General features: G+C 43.6%; 1 protein-coding gene across 3 annotated transcripts in view; it reads left to right on the top strand.

The window, feature by feature from the left end:
* The window catches only part of ctif (CBP80/20-dependent translation initiation factor), a 226744-nt gene that overhangs the window by 171256 nt on the left and 28918 nt on the right, over positions 1-26570 (top strand). For 2 of the 3 annotated variants that reach the window (XM_059989754.1, XM_059989753.1), the window contains exons 7-10: positions 772-848; positions 7031-7481; positions 23727-23783; positions 25379-25678. In XM_059989754.1, coding sequence (XP_059845737.1) covers positions 772-848; positions 7031-7481; positions 23727-23783; positions 25379-25678 — 885 coding nt within the window. The remainder of the gene's footprint in view (positions 1-771; positions 849-7030; positions 7482-23726; positions 23784-25378; positions 25679-26570) is intronic. The other variant, XM_059989755.1, reaches the window with a different exon arrangement.

Below are 26570 nucleotides of genomic sequence, written 5' to 3'. Positions count from 1 at the left end.
CTGAGGATTCTTGTGCTTATTTAATCTTGAATGTTAAACACACCATTTGGCATACAAAACCTGCTTAGGAGCTGAGTGAGCTGGTGGTGTGATAGACTCAGCTGTTGATAACAGAGCTTTGGAAATAATACTTGTGGTTCAGTAGAAGCTAACTCAATTTCAATTGTCATTCAACCATACACATGAATAGAGCCAAATGGTCCGTTTAATATCGGAGAATGTACACAACTTACAACCCAAAATTTTTATTTTTTGCAGACATCCACAAAGAGAGAAGAGAACCCCAAACAATGAACAACAGAAAATCATTAGAACCCCAACGCACTCTCTCCCCCCTCGCATGCATAAACTGCAGCAAAGCATCATCTTCCCCCTCTCCCCACCCATTCAGCAGAAAACATCGGCGACCAGCTCCTACTGCCCACCCAGCAAAGCCCCCAAGAGATATCATGATCTGCAGTCCAACAAAAACCATTGTTTACCCAACAGTTCGGCAGGCCACAGGCTCGCTCTCTCCCTCACAGTGTTCCTCCAGAACCAAGGTACAAAAGATAGCACCCACAGTCACACACAGCACATATAGCTCTGACAGCAGAAAAACACTGCCACAAGAGAATTGTCATGACCAGTAGAGTGATGATGCAGCAATCATCATGCACCAGTGCAGCCGCAGATGGACGCAATCAAACTCGTCTTCCACCGAGCCAGCACTGTAATATGTCTACATTCTCAAGACAACATTTTAACAGGCAACCTGTTCATTTCTTCCAGGTCTATCAACCATTATCGAATGAAGCTGAAGTTGCACAAACCAAGAAATTATTCCGGAGACGAAGGAATGATCGGAGGTGAGTCAGACTACTGGTCACCATAGATAAAACCTCGCTCAACTTCTAGCTTTAATAGTTCTGGTTGAAAACAAAAGGAATGTTCATAAACACAAGAGATTCTGCAAATGCTGGAAATTCCGAGTAACACGCACACACACATAAAACTCTGGAGGAACTCAACAAGTCAGGCAGCACCTATGGACGGGAATAAACTGTCGGCATTTCAGGCCTAGACTTTTCCTCTCGATTGAGTCCTGATGAAGGGTCTCGTTCCAAAACTTCAACTCTTTATTCCTGTCCATAGATGCTCCCTGACCTGCTGAGTTCCTCCAACTGTTTCTGTGTGTTACTCTTTAAAAAAGTATGTTGGTTAAGCTAAAAAGATTGTTATTCACAACCTGTTCACGCTGGTATTTAAAATTATTCGCAGTGAGTCTTGTTTCTCCCTAGGTTTTTGTTTTCTAACTTTGTCTTTATTTTCTTCTGTGCTCAACTGTGTGCCTGATTTTAGTGTAGATAAATTCAGCATCGTCTAATCAGGGCAGTGAATAAATTAGATGTCCCAGTATTCTGAAGAAGTGGGAGGAGGTTTTCCAAACCTGATTCACATAGGATCCCATTTCAAAGCAAGATGAGGAGTTCCACAGTGCCACTGTAACTGAAGAGGAGGAGGAAGTGGAGGAAGCAAGGGTGTATGGCCACCTCCTTCCAGTCATCCCCAGATCGGGCCCTGCATAAGGGAGCTCTTATCTTGTGACTTACTTCATTATTTTCTTTCCCATCCAGTATTCTTGCTGCAATGCACCATCAATGGTGGAGAGGGCAGTCTGTGCACTTGCTCCTAGGCCTCTTCCAAAACTGGTCTGAAAGCAGCTGCTGGAAGGTGAGTGAGGGTGTTCTTGGGGCGACTTCCTCTGGTTTCTTCCTCCTCCTCTGCTCTTCCGTAGGAAGTTTCCCCAGCCTCCCCATGCTGTCAAGGTCAATGTCATGTGTCACCAGTCAGTGAACTCCAGTGTGTACAAGATTCCTGTAAGTGAGCTCAATGCAAAGCATCCCCCTTTGTCTTCTGTGATCTGCAACAGCCAAGACCATTAACAGGATACAATGTTCAGAGAAACTTGCTACTATTAAATATATCCTGTCACCACAATATCTCAGCTTCCCCTTTTGTCACAGTATTCCAATATGCATAGTTTCTCTATTTAACATTTTAGTGTAGTGTAATGGTTAGCGCAAATGATTTACAGTTATCAGCCCTATGACTGTCTGTCAGGAGTTTGTTTGTTCTACCCATGACCCTGTAGGTTTCCTATGGGTGTTTCAGATTCCCCTAGGACAGGGGTTCCCAACCTGGAGTCCACCTACCACTCAGTTGATAGTAGGGGTCATGTACAGAAAAGGTTGGGAACTCCTGTTCTAGAGTAATCCTTGCTGATTTGATTTGACACTAACAACACATTTCACAGTATCTTTTCATCTGAATGTGATAAATAAAGCTGATCTAATCTAATTATTACAAGAGGACATCTAGTTCTTGAGGTTAGTTGAGAAGAACTGCTGAATTTAGTTTCTTTGGTGCATTGAGCACATCTACACGGAGCGCTCGCTGTAGCAGGAAAGAAGCACCCATCATCAAGGACCCCAACCATCCAGACCGTGCTCTCTTCTCACTGCCGCCATCAGGAAGGAGGTACAGGAGCCTCAAGATCCACACCACCAGGTTCAGGAGAGCTATTACCCCTCAACCATCCAGTTCTTGAACCAGAGGAGAGAACTTCACTCACCCCAACACTGAAATGTTCCCACAGCTTCTGGACTCCATCCTGTTGGGTGCAGTCTTTCATTGATTCTATTGTGTTTCTTTGTATCTACAATGAAAACAAATCTCAGAGTTGTATATGGTGATATATATGTACTTTTGTAATAAATTTACTTTGAACTTTGGATTCATAATGGAATATCTCATTGTAAACAATAAGATTTATTGTGTTTCTTCCTACATGACATTCTGTACTTATTGTTCATTTACAAAATTATGGTAGGACTTTGCGTCAACAGCAGCCTGGACTTATGGCTGGAGAATGTCAACAAAAGAGATTGCTGTAATCTATTCTTTTAAAGGTCCTCCAGGCCAAAGCAGTGGGTCTGTCAATCTAACCCGATGACATAGGAGTAGAATTAGGCTATTTGGCCCATGGAATCTGTTCTGCCATTGCATCATGGCTGATATATTATCCCTCTTAACTCCATTCTCCTCGCCAAAACCTTTGACACCCTGACTAATCAAGAACCTATTAATCTCTGCTTTAAAAGGACCCAATCACTTGGCCTCCATAGCCATCTGTGGCAATAAATTCCACAGATTCTCACCACACCCTGGCTAAAGAAATTCCTCCTCATCTCTGTTCTAAATGGACATCTTTCTATTCTGAGGCTGTGCCCTCTGGTCCCAGACTCCCCCACTACAGGAAATGTAACGATCTAACATATTTGACTGTAGAGCAGCATCCTAAAACAGGACTGCTCATTCATTCCTCTGATCATTCTTGTGAAGCTCCTGTGGACCTTCTCCAACGCCAGCACATCTTCTCTTAGGTAAAGAGGCCCAAAACTGCTCAACGTGCTCCAAGGGTGGTCTGACCAGTGCTTTAAAAAGCCTCAACATTACATCCTTGATTTTATATTCTCGTCCTCTTGAAATGAATGCTAACATTGCATTTGCCTTCCTCACCACCGACACAACCTGCAAGTTAACCTTTAAAGAATCCTGCCCAATGACTCCCAAATCCTTCGGCACTGCTGATCTCTGTATTTAGAGAATAGTCCATGCCTTTATTCCTTATACCAAAGTGCATGACCATACACTTCCCTGTACTGTATTCCAGATGTATTCGATTCCTGCCGCTGCCTGTAAGGAGTTTGTATGTCCTCCCCATGATGGCGTTGGTTTCCTCTCACAGTCCAGAGACGTACAGTTAGGGTTAGTAAGTTGTGGGCACACATTTCACTGCATGTTTTGATGTACATGTGACAAATAAAGCTAATCTCGCTTTTCAACTTGGTATATTACAAACCTTGGGGTCTAGCTCTGTTACACAGCACTGCCATTGGCTGAATCCAAGGTGGAGATGCATTGGCATATTGGAGGGAGATTGAAAATCTGGCTGAGTGGTGCCACAACAACCTCTCACTCAATGACAGCAAGACCAAGGAGCTGATTATGGACTTCAACAGGAAGAAACCGGAGGTTCATGAGACAGCCCTCATTAGGGGAATGGAGGGTGAGTAATTTCAGTGGATCTGACCTTGAACCAGCATGTAAGTGGCAAAGCAGGCACAGCAATGACTACTGTCTTAAAAGTTTCTGCAGATTCGCCGTGTCATTCTCTAGAAGCACAGTGGAGACCACTTTTCATGGCCTGGTATGGCCAAGAGCAGAAAAGCCTGCAAGAAGTAGTGGATACAGCCCAGTCCATCACGGGAAAAGCCCTCGCAATCATTGAGCAGATCTACAAGGAGCGCTGCCACAAGAAAGCAGCACCATCATCAAGGACCTCCACCATCCAGGCCATGCTCTCTCCTCATTGCTACCATCAGGAAGGAGGTAAAAGAGCCTCAGGTCCCTCACCACTAGGTGCAAGAACGGCTATTACCCCTCAACCATCAGGCTCCTGAACCAGAGAGGATAACATCACTGAACTTCACTCAGCATAACAATGAACTGATTCTGCAACCTATGGACTCACTTTTAAGGATTGTACAACCCTTGTTCTCAGTATTATTTATTTACTATTTATTTATTAATTGTGTTTGGTTGCATTTATACAATTTGTCTTCTTTTGCACATTGGTTGTTTGTCAGTCTTTGTAGTGTTTCATTGATTCTGTTGTATTTCTTTGTTCTACTGTGAATGTCGGCAAGAAAATGAATCTCAGGGTAGTACATGATGTCAAATACGTAGTTCAATAATAAATTTTCTTTGAATTTTGCATTCATCAATTTCTTGTTAAACAGCCTTGTTAAACAAGACTAACTAGTTCTGATTAAACCGTTTAACATTAACCCAGTTTTATTCTCTTACAGATGCAACCAGTGTTCTATTTTATTTTAGGTTGCCAGCAATTGCAGTATTTTATATTGCTGTTCTAGAATTGTTTGTCTTGTTCTCATCCACCTTATTTAAAATCATCAGTGATTTGCACCCTTCAGTCAGTCAGGAGCAGCATTGCAGACCTCTCTTCAGTCCCTGACTCTATCCTCTCACAGGTGTTCACTTACCTGTAACTTCAAACATTTGATTTTCAATTTGTTTCAGTTCTGATTTAGGCCATAGCCTCTTTCTCAACAGGTGAACTGCTGATCTTACATCACTCATGACATTAAGTCTAAGGAGTTATCTCAAATGCATTTAATTTAACCTCTGCCAGTTTAGCACAGGCTCGACATTAAAACCTGGCCCTGAGGACCGTTTACATTCTTGGGAATAAGCTCCTCCAATGACTGGTTTAAAAACATTAATTACAGATAAAATAGCAATATAGAGCAACATACTCAGAGTGTTGTTGACTTCCTATTGGCTTTCCCCAGAGAACTAGACACCACAGCACAGGCCCTTCAGCCCACAATATTGTGCTGACCTCTTAACCTACTCTGAGATCAATCTAACTCTTCCCTCCCACACAGCCCTCCATCTTTCTTTCATGTGTCTATCGAAAATGTCTCCAGTGCGTATCTGCCTGTACTGCCACCCCTGGCAGGGTGTTCCACACTCCCACCACTCTCTACCTCTGACACCCCCCCCCCCATACTTTCCTTCAATCACCTTAAAGTTATGCCCCCTCACATTAGCTATTTCTGCGCTGGGAAAGAGCTTCTGGCTGTCCACTCTATCCATGCCTTTATCATCTTGTACACTTCTATCAAGTCATACCTCATCCTCCTTCACTCAAAAGAAAAAACCCAAGTTCACTCAACCTATTTTCATAAGACCTGCTTTCTAACCCAGGCAATATCCTAGTCAATCTCCTCTGCACCCTCTCTAAAGCTTCCACATCCTTCCTATAATGAGGCGACCAGAACTGAGCACAGTACACCTTGTAGTCTAACCAGGGTTTTGTAGAGCTGTACCAGGAATGTGTTCTCCTGTGACTCCATTAATAAACATTAGCAGTTTGGACTAACTCACAAATGCTGCAGGATCTCAGCACATCAGACAGGATCATGGAGGAGAATAAAGAGTCAACCTTCCGGGCCAAGACCCTTCATCAGGACTCAGGGTGATTTCCAGCATCTGCAGAATCTCTTTTGTTTATGATTAGCAGTAGAGTTGCCATGTTTAGCAGAGTTTGTTTTAAGATGCTCTAGCTCTTTGAGAAGAAGGTTCGGAATTGTAAGGATACAGTGTGGGCTTGGCTAGTGAGGGATGCAGAATCTTACACTGAGCTGCTCTCCATTATTTGTTCACTGCTGCCTCCAGTGTTCGCTCAGTGCTGCCTCCAGTGTTCGCTCAGTGCTGCCTCCAGTGTTCGCTCAGTGCTGCCTCCAGTGTTCGCTCAGTGCTGCCTCCAGTGTTCGCTCAGTGCTGCCTCCAGTGTTCGCTCACTGCTGCCTCCAGTGTTCGCTGACTGCTGCCTCCAGCGTTCGCTCACTGCTGCCTCCAGCGTTCGCTCACTGCTGCCTCCAGTGTTCGCTCACTGCTGCCTCCAGTGTTCGCTCAGCGCTGCCTCCAGTGTTCGCTCAGCGCTGCCTCCAGTGTTTGCTCACTGCTGCCTCCAGTGTTCGCTCACTGCTGCCTCCAGTGTTCGCTCACTGCTGCTCTCCAGTGTTCGCTCACTGCTGCTCTCCAGTGTTTGCTCAGTGCTGCTCCTCAGTGTGCGCTTGGTGCTGTCCTGCAGTGGTTGCTGACGGCTGCCTTCAGTGTTCACTCAGTGGAAGAACCAGCTGGAGCAGGATCATCTACAGTCATGCCACTTGGGTTATATTATTATTTTTCTCTTTTGTGACTGCATGATTTCCTTAAACCGTAACCATATGTGCTATGTGCCGTGTGCTGTTGATAATATGCTTTGAACATTGGCCCTGGAGGAAAGCTGTTTCATTTTGTTGGATTCATGTATGTTTAAATGCTAATTAGACTTGAACTGAAATACATTCTACCCCGTGAATGCATCCTGGTTAAAAGACGCTGCCTCTGTTTACAGGAGACAGCAGAGGTCTTCAGGAGGAAACAAAAATCCGCAGCAACAGCACGGGGAGCATCAGCCCAGCAACGCAAAGCATAACCGGGATCACTCCAGACAGTACCAGCCCCCCGCGTCGCACGCAGGTGGAAAGCAGGGTGCGCCGAACCACGGCTACAGCCAACAGCGCAGATGGCAGCACAACCAGAAACACTCTCCCAACCACAAGGAGTTGAACCGGAATGCCAAAGACAGCAATAATGCTCCGGGGGAGGACCTCTCCAAAGGCTCTGCCCAGACAGCAGAGGAGCTGAACAAGCCCACAGACCCGCCCAACAGTCCCAGTCCACAGAACCTCCGGAACGCTGAAATCAAACGCAAAGACAGCGTTCCGGATCGGCAGGTGGACCAACCAAAAGTTAATTTATTGGAGTCTTCCAAAGATAGGCTAAAAAGAAGGCTCAAGGAAAAGGTACAATTTTATATTTCTCTTAAATTGTCTGAATAAAGAATCTCACACAGAGATGTCTGTTTTGACCTCTCCTTGTTAAATTGAAGTATCTTTCATCTGATCAGAATATTGATCTGGAACTGTATATGAAATCTCAGATGTTTAATTCAGACTCTAATCTGGATAAAGGCCCCAAAAACTTTAAAGCTGTTTAAAAGTTAATCAGGGTTGAAAAGATGTTTTAAAGATCTCCAGATGTTGTGTATTTTTAAGGTGCTGAGAAACATTCAGTGTGCCTGAAAAACAGAGTCATTGGCCTGGGGGGGTGGGGGCAAACCTCTATCATGTGACCTCTCATCCATTTGTAGCAACACCTTCCCATGCAGCATCAGAAAGTTCAACAATTTTTTTTAAACCTCTCCCCTTCCTAGAACCTAAACCCTACATCCAGTGTAAGACCATAAGACAGAGGAACAGAATTAAGCCATTCAGACCATCAAGTCTGCTCTGCCGTTCCATCATGGCTGATTTATTAACCCTCTCAACCCCTGCCATTGCAGGGTGTAACATTTGTCATCCTTACCTTTCAACCTCCACTTCAATGTCTTGGATTTCCACGCATTCACCACTGTCTGGCTAAAGAAGTTCCTACTCTGCTCTGTTCTAAACAGACATCCCTCTATTCTGAGTCTGTGTCCTCTGGTCCTAGACTCGCCCACTATTAGAAACATCCTCTCCATGTCCACTCTAGCCCTTTCAATATTCTGCCCCCTGCCCCATTCTTCTGAACTCCATCGAGTTCAGACCCAGAGTCATCAAATGCTCCTCATGTATTTAACCTTTCATTCCCGTGAACTTCCTCTGGACCCTCTCCAATGCCAGCACATCTTTTCTTAGATACGCTGTTCAAAACTGCTCTCCAATCTCCAAGCAACACACTCAAAATGCTGGTGGAACACAGCAGGCCAGGCAGCATCTATAGGGAGTACAGTCAACGTTTCAGGCCGAGACCCTTCGTCAGGACTAACTGAAAGGAAAGATAGTAAGAGATTTGAAAGTAGTGGGGGGAGGGGAAAATGCAAAATGATAGGAGAAGACTGGAGGGGGTGGGATAAAGCTAAGAGCTGGAAAGGTGATTGGCGAAAGTGATACAGAGCTGGAGAAGGGAAAGGATCATGGGACGGGAGGCCTCAGGAGAAAGAAAGGGGGAGGGGGGAGCACCAGAGTGAGATGGAGAACAGGCAGAGTGATGGGCAGAGAGAGAGAGAAAAACAAACAACTAAACATGTCAGGGATGGGGTAAGAAGGGGAGGAGGGGCATTAACAGAAGTTAGAGAAGTCAGTGTTCATGCCATCAGGTTGAAGGCTACCCAGCCGGTATATAAGGTGTTGTTCCTCCAACCTGAGTTTGGATTCATTTTGACAGTAGAGGAGGCCATGGATAGACATATCAGAATGGGAATGGGACGTGGAATTAAAATGTGTGGGCACTGGGAGTTCCTGCTTTCTCTGGCCGACAGAGCGTAGGTGTTCAGCGAAACGGTCTCCCAGTCTGCGTCAGGTCTCAACAATATATAAAAGGCCACACCGGGAGCACCGGATGCAGTATACCACACCAGCCGACTCACAGGTGAAGTGTCACCTCACCTGGAAGGACTGCCTGGGGCCCTGAATGGTGGTGAGGGAGGAAGTGTAAGGGCCGGTGTAGCACTTGTTCCACTTACAAGGATAAGTGCTGGGAGGGAGATTTGTGGGAAGGGATGGGGGGGGGGAACGAGTGGACAAGGGAGTCGCGTAGGGAGCAATCCCTGCAGAAAGCAGAAAGGGGGGAGGGAAAAATGTGCTTGGTAGTGGGATCCCGTTGGAGGTGGCGGAAGTTACGGAGAATTATACGTTGGACCTAGAGGCTGGTGGGGTGGTAGGTGAGGACAAAGGGAACCCTATCCCGAGTGGGGTGGCAGGTGGATGGGGTGAGGGCAGATGTGCAAGAATTGGGAGAGATGTGTTTGAGAGCAGAGTTGATGGTGGAAGAAGGGAAGCCCTTTTGTTTAAAAAAGGAAGACATCTCCTTCATCCTGGAATGAAAAGCCTCATCCAGAGAGCAGATGCGGTGGAGACAGAGGAATTGTGAGAAGGGGATGGCATTTTTGCAAGAGACAGGGTGGGAAGAGGAATAGTCGAGGTAGCTGTGAGAGTCTGTAGGCTTATAGTAGATATCGGGAGATAGGCCATCTCCAGAGATGGAGACAGAAAGATCAAGAAAGGGGAGGGAGGTGTCGGAAATGGACCAGGTACATTTGAAGGCAGGGTGAAAGTTGGAGGCAAAGTTGATGAAGTCAACAAGCTCAGCATGCGTGCAGGAGGCAGCGTCAATGCAGTCTATCTCCTACCCAAGATTCTGGGGATCTCCCATCCACTGCCACCAACCTCATAGTTCCCACACCGCGCACTTCCCGTTTCTACCTCCTACCCAAGATCCACAAACCTGCCTGTCCAAGTAGACCTATTATCTCAGCTTGCTCCTGCCCCACCGAACTCATTTCTGCATACCTTGATACTGTCTTATCCCCCCTTGTTCATCGTGGGCTTCCCTTTCTCCACCATCAACTCTGCTCTCAAACGCATCTCTCCTATTTCCCACACATCTGCCCTCACCCCATCCACCCGCCACCCCACTCGTGATAGGGTTCCCCTTGTCCTCACCTACCACCCCACCAGCCTCCAAGTCCAACGTATAATTCTCCGTAACTTCCGCCACCTCCAATGGGATCCCACTACCAAGCACATCTTTCCCTCCCCTCCCTTTCTGCTTTCTGCAGGGATCGCTCCCTACGCGACTCCCTTGTCCACTCGTCCCCCCCCATCCCTTCCCACCAATCTCCCTCCTGGCACTTAGCCTTGTAAACAGAACAAGTGCTACACCTGCCCTTACACTTCCTCCCTCATCACCATTCAGGGCCCCAGACAGTCCTTCCAGGTGCAGTGACACTTCACCTGTGAGTCGGCTGGTGTGGTATACTGTGTCCAGTGCTCCCGGTGTGGCCTTTTATATATTGGTGAGACCCGACGCAGACTGGGAGATCATTTCGCTGAACACCTACGCTCGGTCTGCCAGAGAAAGCAGGATCTCCCAGTGGCCACACATTTTAATTCCACGTCCCATTCCCATTCTGATGTGTCTATCCATGGCCTCCTCTACCATCAAAATGAAGCCACACTCAGGTTGGAGGAACAACACCTTATATACCGGCTGGGTAGCCTCCAACCTGATGGCGTGAACATTGACTTCTCTAACTTCCGTTAATGTCCCTCCTCCCCTTCTTACCCCATCCCTGACATATTTAGTTGTTTGTTTTTTTCCTCTTGCTCCAGTGCTTCCCCCCTCCTCTTTTCTTTCTCCTGAGGCCTCCCGTCCCATGATCCTTTCCCTTCTCCAGCTCGGTATCACTTTCGCCAATCACCTTTCCAGCTCTTAGCTTCATCCCATCCTCTCTGGTCTTCTCCTGTCATTTCGCATTTCCCCCTCCCCCTACTGCTTTCAAATCTCTTAGTATCTCTCCTTTCAGTCAGTCCTGACGAAGGGTCTCGGCCTGAAACGTCGACAGTGCTTCTCCCTGTAGATACTGCCTGGCCTGCTGTGTTCCACCAGCATTTTGTGTGTGTTGTTTAAATTCCCAGCATCTGCAGATTTCCTCGTGTTTGCTCCATTCTCCAAGTGCGGTATTCACTTGGCACTTCATTCAGTGCTCAAGCTGTGCTCTCTTCTACAGTAGGAAAGCCAAACACAGTTTACAGAACACATCAGTTCGGTCAGTGATGGTGATCTTGGCCGTGACTTTGTTTCTCCATCCTACTCCGATTAGGACCTGTCTTTGACCTCTTGCACTCTTCCAAACAAGCTCGAGAAACAATATCTTTTTCCAACATTGAACTCACTACTTGCAAATGCAAGTCAGAACTGGTCTGTTCTGGTGTGAGAGCAGGACATGCTAGGGATCTTCAGCGGGTCAGACGGTGTCCGCGTGGAGGGGAATCAGTGACCATTCATAACGCAGGGCTGTCAAACTGCAGTTTTAGTCCCCTTTTTCCAGGCACTGGGTTCTTTCTTTCAGATTTCCAACAACTGCAGATTTTTAGTTGCTCTTCATGTTCAAATTTATTGTCACCTGACTATACATATACTGTATACAACCAAAGGACTTAACATTCCTCCAGACCGTGGTGCACCCGTAAAATATATATCACATACAGAACATAAAACAAAAGATTATCACAAATAATGCCATTCAAAATGCGTGTTGTGCACAGCACAGTAAACTGTAAGCAGCTCGCTGCCCGGGTGATGAGAACTCGATGGTGCCAGGTATTCATTAGACACAGCCTGGAGAATGAAGCTGTTACCCAGTCTGACAGTCCTTTTCCTGATGCTCCAGTACCTCCCTCCTGGCGGTAGTGGGTCAGAGAGATTGTGTGATGGGTGGTGAGGATCCTCAACAATGCTCTAGGCCTTTCGTCTCCTCTCAGTAAATGTCACAAATAGAGGGGAGGGAGACCCTGGTGATCCCTGAGCCCGTTTTTTACATTCTGGCCCATTTCTGATGTAACTAAATTTTTCTTTCTCCACAGACGTTGCCTAACCTGTGAGGTTCTTTTTAACCAACATTTTCCATAATAATCAGCAGCTGTTGTGCTCAATGCTCCCATTTCCAACATATGTGTTATTTCTTTTCCCTCTTCTCCCTCTATTTCTACCGTCTACAGCACAGAAACAGGCCCATCGGCCCATCTAGTCTATGTGCCAAACTGTTATTCTGCCTAGACCCATCGACCTGCCCCCGGACCATAGCCCTCCATACCCCTCCCATCCACGTATCTATCCAAATTTCCCATAAGTGTTGCATTGAACCCCCCCCCCCCCCCCCCACCATCCACCATTTGCCTTGGCAGTTCGCTCCACACTCTCAGCACTCTCTGAGTGAAGACATTCCCCCTCATCTTCCTCTTAAATATTTCTCCTTTCACTTTTAACCTGTGACCTTTAGTTCTGCGGATAAAGCTTTCTTGCATTTATCTATACCCCTCATAATTCCGTATATTCCCTGTCAAATCTCCACTCGTTCTCCTACTCTCCAGGGAATAAAGTCCTAACTTATTCAACCTTTGCTAGTCACTCAGGTCCTCAAGTCCTTGTAAATTTTCTCTGCACTTTTTCAAGCTTATTGATACCTTTCCTGTCGGGAGATGACCAGAACTGCAGACATTATTCCAATTGTCTTATTTAACTACAACATGGCATCCCATTTTCTGTAGTCAGTGTCCCTAAATGTTTCACTTTTCACCCTTACTCCATGACCTCAAGTTCTAGTCTTACCCACTCAGTGGAAAAAGCTTGCTTGCGTACCCTCTCTATACTCCTCATAATTTTGTATACCTTGATCAAATCTCCCCTCATTCTCCCCATTTTATGTATCGTCTCCCATTACTAAACCTACTACCTCAGCTGACACCTATGTGTTATCTATTTTTCCTTGGTTTTTGTCCTATCATCAGCTTTCCTTTTGACCCTTCCTCTTTCACGTTTAAAATGAGCCTATTTTCTAACTGTTAACCAGTTCTGTAGAAAGGACATTAACCTGCTGCTGCCTGAGTTGCTGTCTCCAGTATTTTAAATTTGCAACTACGTATGTAATGTTGTGCTATGGAGATAAATCAAAATGGATTTTTCGTCTTGTCATGCTCTTCATCTTATAACAGTTGTTAATAAATCAGATTAATTAAGTATTTTCAAATGGTATTTGACAAAGTCTTGTCCATGGGTGTAGTTGGAAGGTTACGACTCAAAAAAAAGTCATGGAATGAAAATTGATTGCTCTCCATATGGATATACAGTCTATGGCCTCTTTAATAGGTATTGGAGTGGAACCAGGGGTGGTCTTCGGCTGGTGTAGCCCACCCACTTCAAGGTTCGACGTGTTGTGCGCTGAGAGATGCTCTTCGGTACACTACTGTTGTAATGTGTGGGTATTTGTGTGGTTATCCTTGGTAAGCTAACACCCATGAACCATGGTGACGTGTTGCAGGCTGCTTACAAATATTCTGAATTTATCTCACTGAACTCTAATTTCCCTTTAAGCAACATATTTTGAACCAGAATGAACTAGCAATTTCATCTTGTTCTGGAGGACTCGGTGGACTCAACTCTTAAGCATTCAGGAAAGGCATCTTTAAATGGCTGAAGGTATATCATCATGGCCGAAAGAGAGGAAGGACTTACACTCCAAGCCAGGCTGAGGTGCAGAGGAATGAAACTCCCTCTACTTGTTAACAAATGTTCAGTTGCTGGAGAACAAGGTTGAGGACCTAACAGCAAGATTGTTGCATCAGAGAGAAATGGGAAGTTGCTTGTTCCGTGCCTCACGGAGACCTGGCTTACTCCAGACAGGCCAAGTGCATCAGTAAGACCGAAGGTTTCTTACCCAAGATAGACCAAACTGCTGATTTGGAGAAGGCAGAAGTAGGGTCTGTATTTCATGATAAACTCTTTGAGGGTTTTAGATGTGGCAGTTTTGTTGCGCTCTTATTCCCCTGACTTGGAACATTGTCGTCGTCATTAGGTCGCATTGGGAATTTCCAGTTGGCGGACGATTTCCCTCCACACCGCTCTGTCCTGACAGTTGTTCACAACATCACTAGTCTTGTCCAGCTTGGTCCAATCCTTGATGTTATCCAGCCACGTTGTTCTTTGCCTTCCTTTTCCTTTCTTTCCCTCCACCCTTCCATACAGCAAGTCCGACAAGATGTTATCTCTCTGCGTAACGTGGCCATAATAAGCAACTTTTACCTTCATGATCTTCTCCAGCAATATCCATGGTCAATCAACTTCGGACAAAACCCTCTCATTTGAAACTTTCTCTACCCAGCTGATCTTCAACATTCGTCCATAGCACCACATTTCAAAAGCATTCATTTGTTTCATGTCATCCTTCTTCAGGGTCCATGTTTCTGATCCATCTCTCAGCACTGACCATACGTAACACTCAAAGCGGATTCTACTTTGGATACCTACCTTCTGGTTGCATAGTAGATCTGTTAGCCTCATGAACTGGCTCTTGGCCATACCTGTTCTCCTTCTGATCTCAACTTCACATCACCCGTCATCTGTCATACAACTGCCAAGATAATCAAACTATCACACCTGTTCAATGTCTTGTCCATTCACTTGTAACAATACCATCATGGATGAGTCTTCAGTGTTTGTTTTGCTTACCACCATCAATTTTGTTTTCTTAGGGTTGATTTTAAGTCTGTAGTCAAGGCTTTTCTCATTCACTTTATTCAGCATAATTTGCAGTTCACATTCGCTGTCAGCTAACAACTCGGTGTCGTCCGCATCCCTGATGTTATCCACCTTCTGGCCTCTGATTGGAATACCTGTCTCCTGATGGTCACATTCCTGAAAAATCCATTCTCCATAAAGATTGAACAGATCTGGCGATCCAACACAGCCTTGCCTTACACCTCATTTAATACACGCCCATAGTGATAGCTCATTTTCTACCCTGACTGCTGCTTTCTGTTTCCAAGTTTCTTATTACCTGCACATTCCTCCATCCCAGATTGGACTTGTTCAGCACCTCTATTACTTTCTCGTGTCTTACTTTATCAAAAGCCCTTTCATAGTCAATAAAGCAAAGTAGATGGTCCTTTGTGCCTCAGTGCATCTCTCCATGACGTTTCTCATTGCAAATATTCCTTCCCTTGTTCCTTAGCCTTTACGAAAGCCAAACTGCGTTTCTCCAGTTTCATTGCTAATAGTACCTTTCATTCTACCAAACACTATTTTCAATAGTAGCTTAACGCAGTGAGACATTATGCTTATCGTCCTGCGTTCGTTACATTTTATTGTCCTTGGCTGTTCTGGTAAGGCGATAAATACCGATTTGAGAAAGTCCTCAAGAAGATTTCCTGTCACATAAATGTTGTTAAATATCACAAAATGGTTCATTTTTCCCTTCAGACCAAATGATTTCACAATTTCAGTGGAAATCTTATCTTCATCAGCTGCTTTTCTGACTTGTAGACTCTGAATTGCACTTTCCATCTCTGACATCAATATTTTAGGTTGATTAGTTATTTGATTTAAATCTGGTAAATCTTCAAACCTGCTATCTTCAAATAATTCCAAGATGTACTCAACCCATCTGTCCATGGAACATCTAACGGTTAATTGCTGACCGTTCTTACTCAGAGAGTTCTCCTCCAAGATCCTGACTGCAATTTTTATACCACCAAAAGCCAATATTAAGCAGGCAGTTGAGATATTGAATGCTGCTAACACTGAACTAAAATAGCCAATCCTGATACCTTTCAAGTCAGAATCGGGGACTTCAATCAGACTTGTCTGAAGAAATTTCTGCCCAGTCATCATCAGCATATAACCTATAGCACCAGGGGACCCAACACATTCAATCACTGCTGTACTACGGTAAGGAACGTTTACCATTCCATGCCCAGACTGCATATCGGGAAATCTGATCATTTGGCTGTCCTTCTCATAACTGCAGAGACTAAAGAGCAAAGCTTCAGCAATAAGGATAACAAGGAGGTGGTTGTGAAAGGCAGAGGAGCGGCTATGGAATTGTTTCAAGTCAGTGGACAAAGCCGTGTTCAAGGACTCATCACAGGATCTGAATGAAGACACAGACTTTATAAAAACAGCCATAAATGAGTGTGTCCCCCTAGAATTATTCAGAGTCTTCCCCATGCAGAAGCCCAGGATGAATGAAGTGAAGCCAAGTGCCATCGGTGACAGCAAGGCTGTGTTTGTAGATGAGCTCAATGCCTTCTGTACTCATCTTGATCGTCAAAACTTGGAGGAACTTTCACAAACTCCCACAGCACCTGATGACCCTGTGCTTTCAGTCTCTGAGGCCGCTACGAGAGCATCTTTCAGGAATCTGAACCCATGGAAAGCATCTGGTCCAGGTGGCATATCTGGCCAAATACTAAAGACCTGTGCTGATCAACTGGCGGAAGCATTTACCGATATCTTTAAGCTCTCGCTTCGGAAGTCTGAGGTACCCGCCTGGTTCAAGCAGTCTTCGCTTATACCAGTGCCTGAGATGAACATGGTAATCTTCCTTAATAACCATTTGTCCAGTAGCATTTACATCACAGTGATGAAGTGCTTTGAGAGCTTGGTGATGGAACACATTAACTCCTGCCTGAGAAGCGCTTTGGTCCACTCCAATTTGCCTATCGGCGCAACAAGTCCACAGCAAATACCATTTCATTAGCTCTTCACTCAACCCTGGAACACCTGGACAACAAATATGCATACATCAGAATGATCAACATTCAATACCATCATCCCCTCAAAACTAATCAAGGAGTTTTAAGACCTTAGTCTCATTACTTCCTTCTGCAATTGGATTCTCGATTTCCTCACTTGGAGACTCCAGTCAGTTTGGATTGGCAACAATATCTCCTCCATGGTCTCTTAGCACAGGAGCACCACAAGGCTGTGTGCTTAGCTCCCTGCTCCACTCACCTTATGCTTATATCTGTGAGGCTAACCACAGCTCTAAAACCATCATTGGCCAAATCAAAGGTGGAGGACAAGTCAGCATATAGGAGGAAGAATGAAAACCCGGCTGAGTGGAGCCACAGCCACAACAACTACTCAACGTCAGCAATACCAAAGAACTGGTTATTGACCAGAAAGAAACTGAAAGTCCATGAGCCAGTCATCATTGGGGGATCAGAGGTGAGGAGGGTCAGCAACTTTAAATTCCTTGGTGTTCTCATTTCAGAGTATCTGTCTTGAGCCCAGCATGTAAATTCAATTATGAAGAAAGCATGATAGCACCTCTACTTCTTCAGAAGTTTACAATAACGGTGTGCCTTCATATACTGCTGCCAACAACTGCGTCATCTAAATCTTCATTTTCATTGAAACATTCAAGATGATTGTCAATACCTTCAAATTCTTCTAATTCCTAACTTGTTGAAGTAGTGAAATAGTTTCATTCTCTCTCCCTGCTGTTTCTGGTATCTCCAAGCTTGAATGCTTGAAAACACAGTGAATAAAACGGTTCTCAATTGTCTTACTGCTTATTTATTGCCAACTATCAATGACAAAAACATATGCTATTTAAAAACCGTTTGCTCAAAACCAAGTGTTGTGTCTAATGGCCATGCAGCACATGTGACTGATGCTAGTAAGAAATCTCGGCAACAGTCTCCTGTCCCAATAAAGCAGCATGGTGTCCCAAATAAATGAATGAATTCCAGCTATTTTCTTGATAAGTTTTTGTTCTTTCAGAGTCCCAAGTAAGTGGCTGACCTGCTTAACTGATGGCCCAATTAATCAGAATCCACTAGTAGTGCAAAAAGAGAGAGAAAAAAATAGTGAGGTAGTGTTCATGGGTTAATTGTCCATTCAGAAATCTGATGGTGGAAGGGAAGAAATTATTCCTATAGCATTGAGTGTGTGTGTCTGTACCTCCTCTGTGATGGTAGCAATGAGAAGAGGACATGTCCTGGGCGATGGGAGATCTTAAAGATGACGCAACCTTTTTTGATAAACGGTTTGGATGTGTAATTGAGAATGAAGAGCTGACAAAATTACTAGGATAAACAAAATATGAGTATTGAGATGTCCAGTCCCTATATACTTCCATCCTCCACCAGGAAGGTCTCAAAGCTCTCTGCTTCTTTTTGGATTCCAGACCTAACCAGTCCCCCTCTACCACCACTCTCTTCTGTCTAGCGGGATTAGTTCTTACTCTCAATAATTTCTCCTTTGGCTCCTCCCACTTCTCCAAACCAAAGGTGTAGCCATGGGCACCCGAATGGGTCCCAGCTATGCCTGCCTTTTTGTTGGCTTTGTGGAACAGTCCATGTTCCAAGCCTATACTGGTATCCGTCCCCCACTTTTCCTTCGCTACATCGACGATTGCATTGGCGTTGCTTCCTGCACGCATGCTGAGCTCGTTGACTTCATTAACTTTGCCTCTAACTTTCACCCTGCTCTCAAATTTACCTGGTCCATTTCCGACACCTCCCTCCCCTTTCTTGTTCTTTCAGTCTCCATCTCTGGAGACGGCTTATCTACTGATATCTACTATAAGCTACAGACTCTCACAGCTACCTGGACTATTCCTCTTCCCACCCTGTCTCTTGCAGAAATGCTATCCCCTTCCCACAATTCCTCCGTCTCCGCCGCATCTGCTCTCAGGATGAGGCTTTTCATTCCAGGACGAAGGAGATGTCTTCCTTTTTTAAAGAAAGGGGTTTCCCTTCCTCCACCACCAACTCTGCTCTCAAACGCATTTCTCCCATTTCACGCACATCTGCCCTCACCCCATCATCCTGCCACTCCACTCGGGATAGGGTTCCCCATGTCCTCACCTACCATCCCACCAGCCTCCATGTTCAATGTATAATTCTCCATAACTTCCACCACCTCCAATGGGATCCCACTACCAAGCACATCTTTCCCTCCTTCCCTTTCTGCTTTCCGCAGGGATTGCTCCATACACGACTCCCTTGTCCATTCGTTTTCCCCCCATCCCTTCCCATCGATCTCCCTCCCGGCACTTACCCTTGTAAACGAAACAAGTGCTACACCTGCCCTTACACTTCCTCCCTCACCACCATTCAGGGCCCCAGACAGTCCTTCCAGGTGAGGTGACACTTCACCTGTAAGTCGGCTGGTGTGGTATACTGTGTCTGGTGCTCCCAGTGTGGCCTTTTATATATTGGTGAGACCCGACGCAGACTGGGAGACCGTTTTGCTGAACACCTACGCTCGGTCCGCCAGAAAAAGCGGGATCTCCCAGTGGCCACACATTTTAATTCCACGTCCCATTCCCATTCTGATATGTCTATCCATGGCCTCCTCTACTGTCAAGATGAAGCCACGCTCAGGTTGGAGGAACAACACCTTATATTCCGTCTGGGTAGCCTCCAACCTGATGGCATGAACATTGATTTCTCTAACTTCCGTTAATGTCCCTCCTCCCCTTCTTACCCCATCCCTTATTTATTTGTTTATTTATTTATTATTCCCCCTTTCTTTCTTCTTTTCTCTCTCTGTCCTTCTTGCAATCACTCCTTGCCTGTTCTCCATCTCTCTCTGGTGCTCCAATGCCCCTTTCTTTCTCCTGAAGCCTCCTGTCCCATGATCTTTTCCCTTCTCCAGCTCTGTATCCCTTTTGCCGATCAACTTTCCAGCTCTCAGCTTCACCCAAACTCCCTCTGGTCTTCTCCTATCATTTCGCATTTTTCCCTCCCCCTTCTACTTTCAAATCTCTTAGTATCTTTCCTTTCAGTTAGTCCTGACGAAGGGTCTCGGCCTGAAACGTCGGCTGTACTTCTTCGTATAGATGCTACCTGGCCTGCTGTGTTCCACCAGCATTTTGTGTGTGTTGCTTATGTTAATTTGAACAACCAGCATACATGGCTGAATTAGCCTCTTTCTGTACAATGCATTCTTCACAATATTAAGACCATACGACATAGGATAAGAATTAGGCCATTCAGCCCATCGAGTCTGATCCACCATTCAATCATTGTTCAGAGATTTATTTCTCTGTTAACTTTATTCTCCTGCCTTCTCTCGTAACATTTGACATCCTTGCTAATCAAGAATCTATTATCCTCCACTTTAAATATACACAATGGCTTGGTCTTCACAACATCTGTAACAATTAATTCCACAGATTCAGCACCCTCTGGCTAAAGAAATTCCTCCTGATCTCTGTTCTAAAGGGACATCCTTATAATCCGAGGCTGTGCTTTCTGGTCCTAGACTCCCCAACTATGAGAAATATTCTCTCCACGTCCACTCTGTCAAGACGTTTCAATATTCAATAGGCTTCAGTAAGATTCCCCCCTCATTCTTCAAAACTCCAGCAAGTACAGGCTCAGCCATCAAATGCTTCATCATATATTAACCCTTTCATTCCCTGGATCATTCTCATGAATCTCTTCTGTAGTCTCTGCAATGCCAGCACATCCTATCTTAGGTAAGCAGGCCCAAAACTGCTCATGGTACTCCAAATTTGAATTGAATTGAATTTTTGAATTGATAGAACTCTTAACTGTATATTTCGATATATTGATTTGTAGTCAGTGGAATTTAATGCATTAATGAAACAGCAATGTTAAAAATGTGTATGATTGTTCATATTCTGCCAACAGCCAATTACTTAAAATTAATAATAAGGGAAATGGCATTGTTGCAGAAGTTTATTAGAGTTTTATTGATTTATTTATTATGGTTAATTAAATTCTGTATTATAAAGTCCCTGCTTAGGTTACTATAACTTCATAAAGGATATAGAAATATAATGTGTATACAAAATTATGAGGGATACAGTTAGGGTAAATACAAGCAGGCTGTTTTCGCTGAAGTTGTTTGAGACTAGAACTATAGGTCATAGTTAAAGGTGAAAGATGGAAAGTTTATGGGGAACTTCTTCACTAAGAGGGTGGTGAGAGTGTGGAACAAGCTGCCAGCACAGTGTTAGATGTGGGTTTGATTGCAATATGTGAAGAAATTTAGATAGGGACGTGGATGGGAGGGTGAGAGAGGGTTATGATCTGGGTACGGGTCGATGGGACTATCAGGTCAGCACAGACTGGGCTGAAGAGTCTTTCTATGCTGTAGTGGTCTATGACTATAGCAATGATTAGGTACAAAATGATTTTGTGAAGAAAAGCTCAAATTAATATATTTTATAGAGAGGTTGGTATTTAAAACTAATTAAAAGTAGAAATAATTTCACGTAAACAACATATGTCATGGGTAATCATAATGATTGAAGGTACTTTGAAGATAAATGTTTAACCCACCTCCACCCACACACTAAACCTGCAAAATATTTTTAAAGAGCTGTTAATTTCTCTGTATTTGTTATTTATATTGGGCACTAGATGAATATCTGTCTCAGGAGTTGCAAACATGTTATAAGGATATTGACAGCAACAGCATTATTTTTCAGTGAAGCTAGCAAGTGTTTATTCCTTAAGTTGACAGACAGCATTGAGCTCTGAGAGATATACCCTCATATCACAAAATAAGTGGACCTGGACTGTTTAGACAAATACTCTTTATCAAGCCCACCTTCCTGCTATTCCCATAATCCTCAATAGCCATATCTTGAATATACAGTGGATTCTGGTTCATTGAGACACATCGAGACCAATACATTTTGGCCCAATTAGCCAAAATTTCATAGAAAAAATTAAAAAGGTATGAAGACAAACTACTATTTAACTGAGTAACAAATTAACTGAGAACAAATTAGAATACTACTTAAACTACCACAATACTATAACACTGTAGTTCCTGATGGTTATTGACAGAGGAATTCTTCCAGTGTACACTTCCATGCTCTTTTGATTAACTGTAAATAAACAAAAACAGTGCAGACACCTAGTACAAATGATGGACTGCCATCATACAATGCATTCAATGTTATTTTCACTGAAACATTCAAGATGATTGGTGATATTTCAAGTTCTTAATAGGTCCTAACTTGTTGAAGTAGTGAAATCAATTCATTTTCACTCCCAGTAATTTCTGGCATCTCCATGCCTGAATGCTTGAAACTGCAGTGAGCACAAACTTCAGACACACGACGTGTACGCCATTGACATTAGTTAGATGCTCGGCAGCAGTTACTGTTCCAAGAAGCAGCTTTTTGACCCAAGTAAGCAAAGGGAAATCCCAGCAATTTTCTCCATTTGTTTTTGTTGTTTAAGAGTTGTCCAAAATAAACATTTGCCCAGTTCAACTGATGGCCCAATTAACCGGAATCCACTGTACTTGATTAAGCACCCCAGCTCTCTGAGGTAGACAATTGGAAAGATTCATCTTTTGAGTGAAGGCTCATGTTAATTCAGTTTTATGTAAATCAATGGACTAGAAATTCCTTGAAGGGGGCCACATTTCTCACTGCTTTACAAAGTGAACTTTATCTAATAATCCAATTACTAAATGCATTTGAGTGTGTTGTGCACAGGTAGAGTGCACTCCCGCAGATTTGACGTGGAGCCTCTATGCATGTGATGCGTAGTATTGTCAAACAATATGCAGTGCATGTCTTGATGTTGCTTTTGCAAGATGCTTCTGTGCATTCAAGGCTCACGAATGATGTAAAAGATATTCAGCACAGAGCTGGGGACTAACTGAAAAATAATAACTTCCCTTATTGTCACAATAGAGAGTATGAGAGCCCAGTCATGTCCCAACTCCCCTCAATTCCTATGGCTTCATTCTCCAATGTCCCTTTCCCTCAATGTTCCATCAGACCACAAGAGACCACATAAAAGTCTGCTCCATCATTCCATCATGGCTGATTTATTATCCCTTTCAATCCCATTCTCTTGCCTTCTCCCTGTAATTTTTGATGCCCTGACTAATCAAGAATATATCAATCTCCTCTTTAAGTATACCCAGGGAGTTGGAGTCCACAGTGATCTGTGGCAATGAATTCCCCAGATTCACTACCCTCTGGCTAAAGAAATTCCTCCTCATCTCTGTTCTAAAGAGATGTCCTTCTATTCTGAGGCTGTGGCCTTCAGTCCTAGACTCCCTCACTACTGGAAACATCCCTTACACATCTACTCTATCTAGACCTCTCAGTATTCGATAGGTTCAATGAGATCTCCCTTCATTCTTCTAAACTCCAGTGAAAATGTTCCTCATAAGTTAACTCTTCCTTTCTCGTGAACCTCCTTTGAACCCTCTCCAATGGCAGCACATCCTTTCTTAAATAAGTGGCCCAAAACTGCTCATAATACTTCATGCCATCTGATCAAAGCTTCAGTACTCTTCCTTGCACTCTGAATTCCCTCCCTGGGCAATCTCTATCCCCGCCCCTGACTCCCACCTCTATTGTGATCTGCTAACGGACACTGCCAATTCTATAATTGGAGAAAAGATCTTGCTACCCATGGTTTGTAGGCCTGCAATACCATGTATGATAGCATTAGAATGTTGTGATGGAACTTCACTGCCTGGGGGCTCTCTCTCCAACCTTTCATGAGCCCTCCACCTACCCCTGTGTAAATGCACCTTCTCCAGCACAGAAGCTTTCTTAGTCCTGCAAATTTCAACTTCGTATTCCACAGCCGGGTTACCAGCTTCCCAGCATGCACCCTTCAGAATTTTATGTGTTGCAGTAAAGTCTCTCATCTCTCCTGCTCGCAGTCTCGAGACAGTACAGGCTGATCCTACTCAATCTCTCCTCGTAGGACAACCCCCTCAGCCCAGGACACAATCTAGTGAACCTTTGTTGCACTCCCTCTAAGGCAAGTACATCCTTCCTTGGGTAAGGAGACCAGAACTGTACCTTGTACTCTAGGTGTGATGTCACCAAAACTCTTTGTAGTCATTGCAGTAAGATCTCTTTCCTTATTTTTTAATCCTTTTGTAATAATGGCAAAAACACTATTTGGTTTCCTAATTGCTTGCTGAACCTGCATGCTAACTTTGTTATGCTTGTGTAAATTTCTCTATTTTCCTCTGAATGCTGATGTTTCCCATAGTTGCCTGACATCCACCCTGATGTAATATTGCCTGTCTGTGTACTTTAACGTCCGCTACATTAGAAGCTTTCCCAATCTGCTTTTCTGTTTTGCTGTTCTTCCATTTTTTGTTCCCACAGTTTATGGTTTTCCATTGCTAAGCTTCTAATCTATGTTATAATCACTCACCAGCCCCACGTTTTGCAAATGTAATTTTCATTTCTTAAGGGAAATCGCATTCCTTGCAATTTATTAATTATTTAAATATTTGCCATTGCTTATCTACTGTCTTAACTTTTGATCTACCAATTTACATTGGCTAATCTGTACTTTTTGTAACTTGATTTAAGACCCTCAATTTTAGACCTCTAAATTACACTTGAACTCTGTACAGAATTCTCTCACATTGTTTGATAGCATAAAGAGGAAAGACAGCAAATGTATGCAGTACAAATTAATAGATGGCCTGTTTCAACACCTGTAATATATTCTCTGCAGACACCAAATGTGCCATTTGCTAGGCTGAACATAACCTGCAATTGTATGTGTAATTTAAAAAAGACCAAAGCTTGTACTTACAAAAATATTTGTCTAAGATCAAAGTTCAAAGTAAAATTTATTATCAAAGTACATGCATATCACCACATACAACTCTGAGATTCTTTTTCCTGCGGGCAGACTTAGAAAATCTATAGAACAGTAACTGTAAAGAGGATCAATGAATAACTAACTGTGCAAATGTAAATATATAAATAAATAGAAATAGATAATGAGAATGGCATAACAAGATAAAGAGTCATTAAAGTGGGAGCAGCAGAAGTAGAGTGAGATCCCAAGTGATTCGGCTTATTTCCTAATTGGTGATTAATTTAGTTCTTGCCTGATGAGCAAACAGGAACAATGGTTTCCAGTATGTAAAGAGGACAAAATAATTGTTACTCTGAATCTGATGCAGCACAAAAACACACAAAAGAAAAAGAGCACAACAATAATAAAAAGTACATATAAATACATCAGATAGCTTAAATACAGAGATTGACTGTATGTCCATAAAGTGACGCTAGGCTTTACACAAGGTGACTAATGGGAAATAATAAAGTAGTGGTGGAGTTAATCTGTAACCAATCTGAATCACTTCCAGGAATTATTGTTTTAATAGAGCACGACAAAACTAAGCATGGCAAAAACCTTTCTCCTGATTCTGATGTCCCTAGATTAGAATTTATCTCTTTTTATGTTTACTGCATCCTCCTTTGTTCAGTTAAGTTCAGTTTGGATTGTATTTGACTGAGGAATGTATGAACTAATTATTAAATAAATTGAAAGATAAACATGACAATAACTCTTCAATTTGGATTGAACTCTTTTTGAATGCACAGGATGAAATTTCCTTGAACGTGACTAACCCTGAGAAATCCAAAATGGACAAATTGATTGAAATTCTCAATAGCATGAGGAACAACAGTCGCGACGTGGACTCCAACCTCACCTCATTCATGGAGGAGGCTCAGAACTCTACCAACTCTGAGGAGATGCTGAACGAGATAGTTAAAACCATTTATCACAAGGCCGTTACGGACAGGAGCTTCGCTTCAACTGCCGCCAGACTCTGTGATAAAATGTCTCTCTTCATGGTAGAAGGCACTAAATTCCGAAGCTTGCTTCTCAATATGTTACAGGTAAAAATGAGGTTATATTGTGCGTATGTGTGTTCCTGTGTGGCTCTCTACCGTTCCTTTGGATGTTTCAGCTGCGTGGAAAGGGGGAGTTTGCTACATGGGTAACAGCTTACTCTTCATATTGTCATACTGCCCCGGCTTGTTTTGACTGCCGGGACGCAACATTCTTGATCGACCCTAAATATGCGTGTTTCTCCATATTTCTTAATCAGAAGCAGGTTTAATAACACTCATGAAATTTGTTGTTTTGCAGTGTTTCACAGCAATACGGTGAAATGCATAAAAAAACTATAAATTACAATATGACCTTGGTATGCAAAATTCTACAAGGTCTGATTCACGGTTCTATTGGAGAGGGTTCAGATTCACGAGAATGATTCCAGGAATGAAAGGGTTACCGTATGAGGAACATCTGGCAGCTATTAGGCTGTATTCCGTGGAGTTCAGGAGACTGAGGTGGGGATCTCATAGAAACATTCCAATTATTAAAGGCCTGATATGGCAAACTTATTTCCCATGGTAGGGGAGTCTAGGACAAGAGGGCGTGACTTCAGGATTGAAGATGAAAACAGAGATGTGGAGAAATCACTTTAGTCAGAGGGTGATAAATCTGTGGAATTTGTTGCCATGATCAGCTGTAGAGGCCAAGTCATCGGGTGTACTTAAGGCAGAGATAGATAGGTTCTTGATTAGCCAGGGCATCAAAGGGTATGGGGAGAAGGCAGGGGAGTGGGTATGACTGCAAGAATTGTATCAGCCCATGAATGGCAGAGCAGACTCGATGGGCTGAATGGCCTACTTCTGCTCTGTATCTTATGATCTTATGTATGAAGAGTCAAATTGCAGCATTTAACTCAACGTGGTATTGATGACTATTTGTACTGATTGTATT

Source organism: Hypanus sabinus, chromosome 14 (assembly GCF_030144855.1).
Source record: "Hypanus sabinus isolate sHypSab1 chromosome 14, sHypSab1.hap1, whole genome shotgun sequence".
In the NCBI taxonomy this organism is placed as follows: Eukaryota; Metazoa; Chordata; class Chondrichthyes; order Myliobatiformes; family Dasyatidae; genus Hypanus; species Hypanus sabinus.
This window is presented reverse-complemented; position numbering and strand designations above follow the sequence as displayed.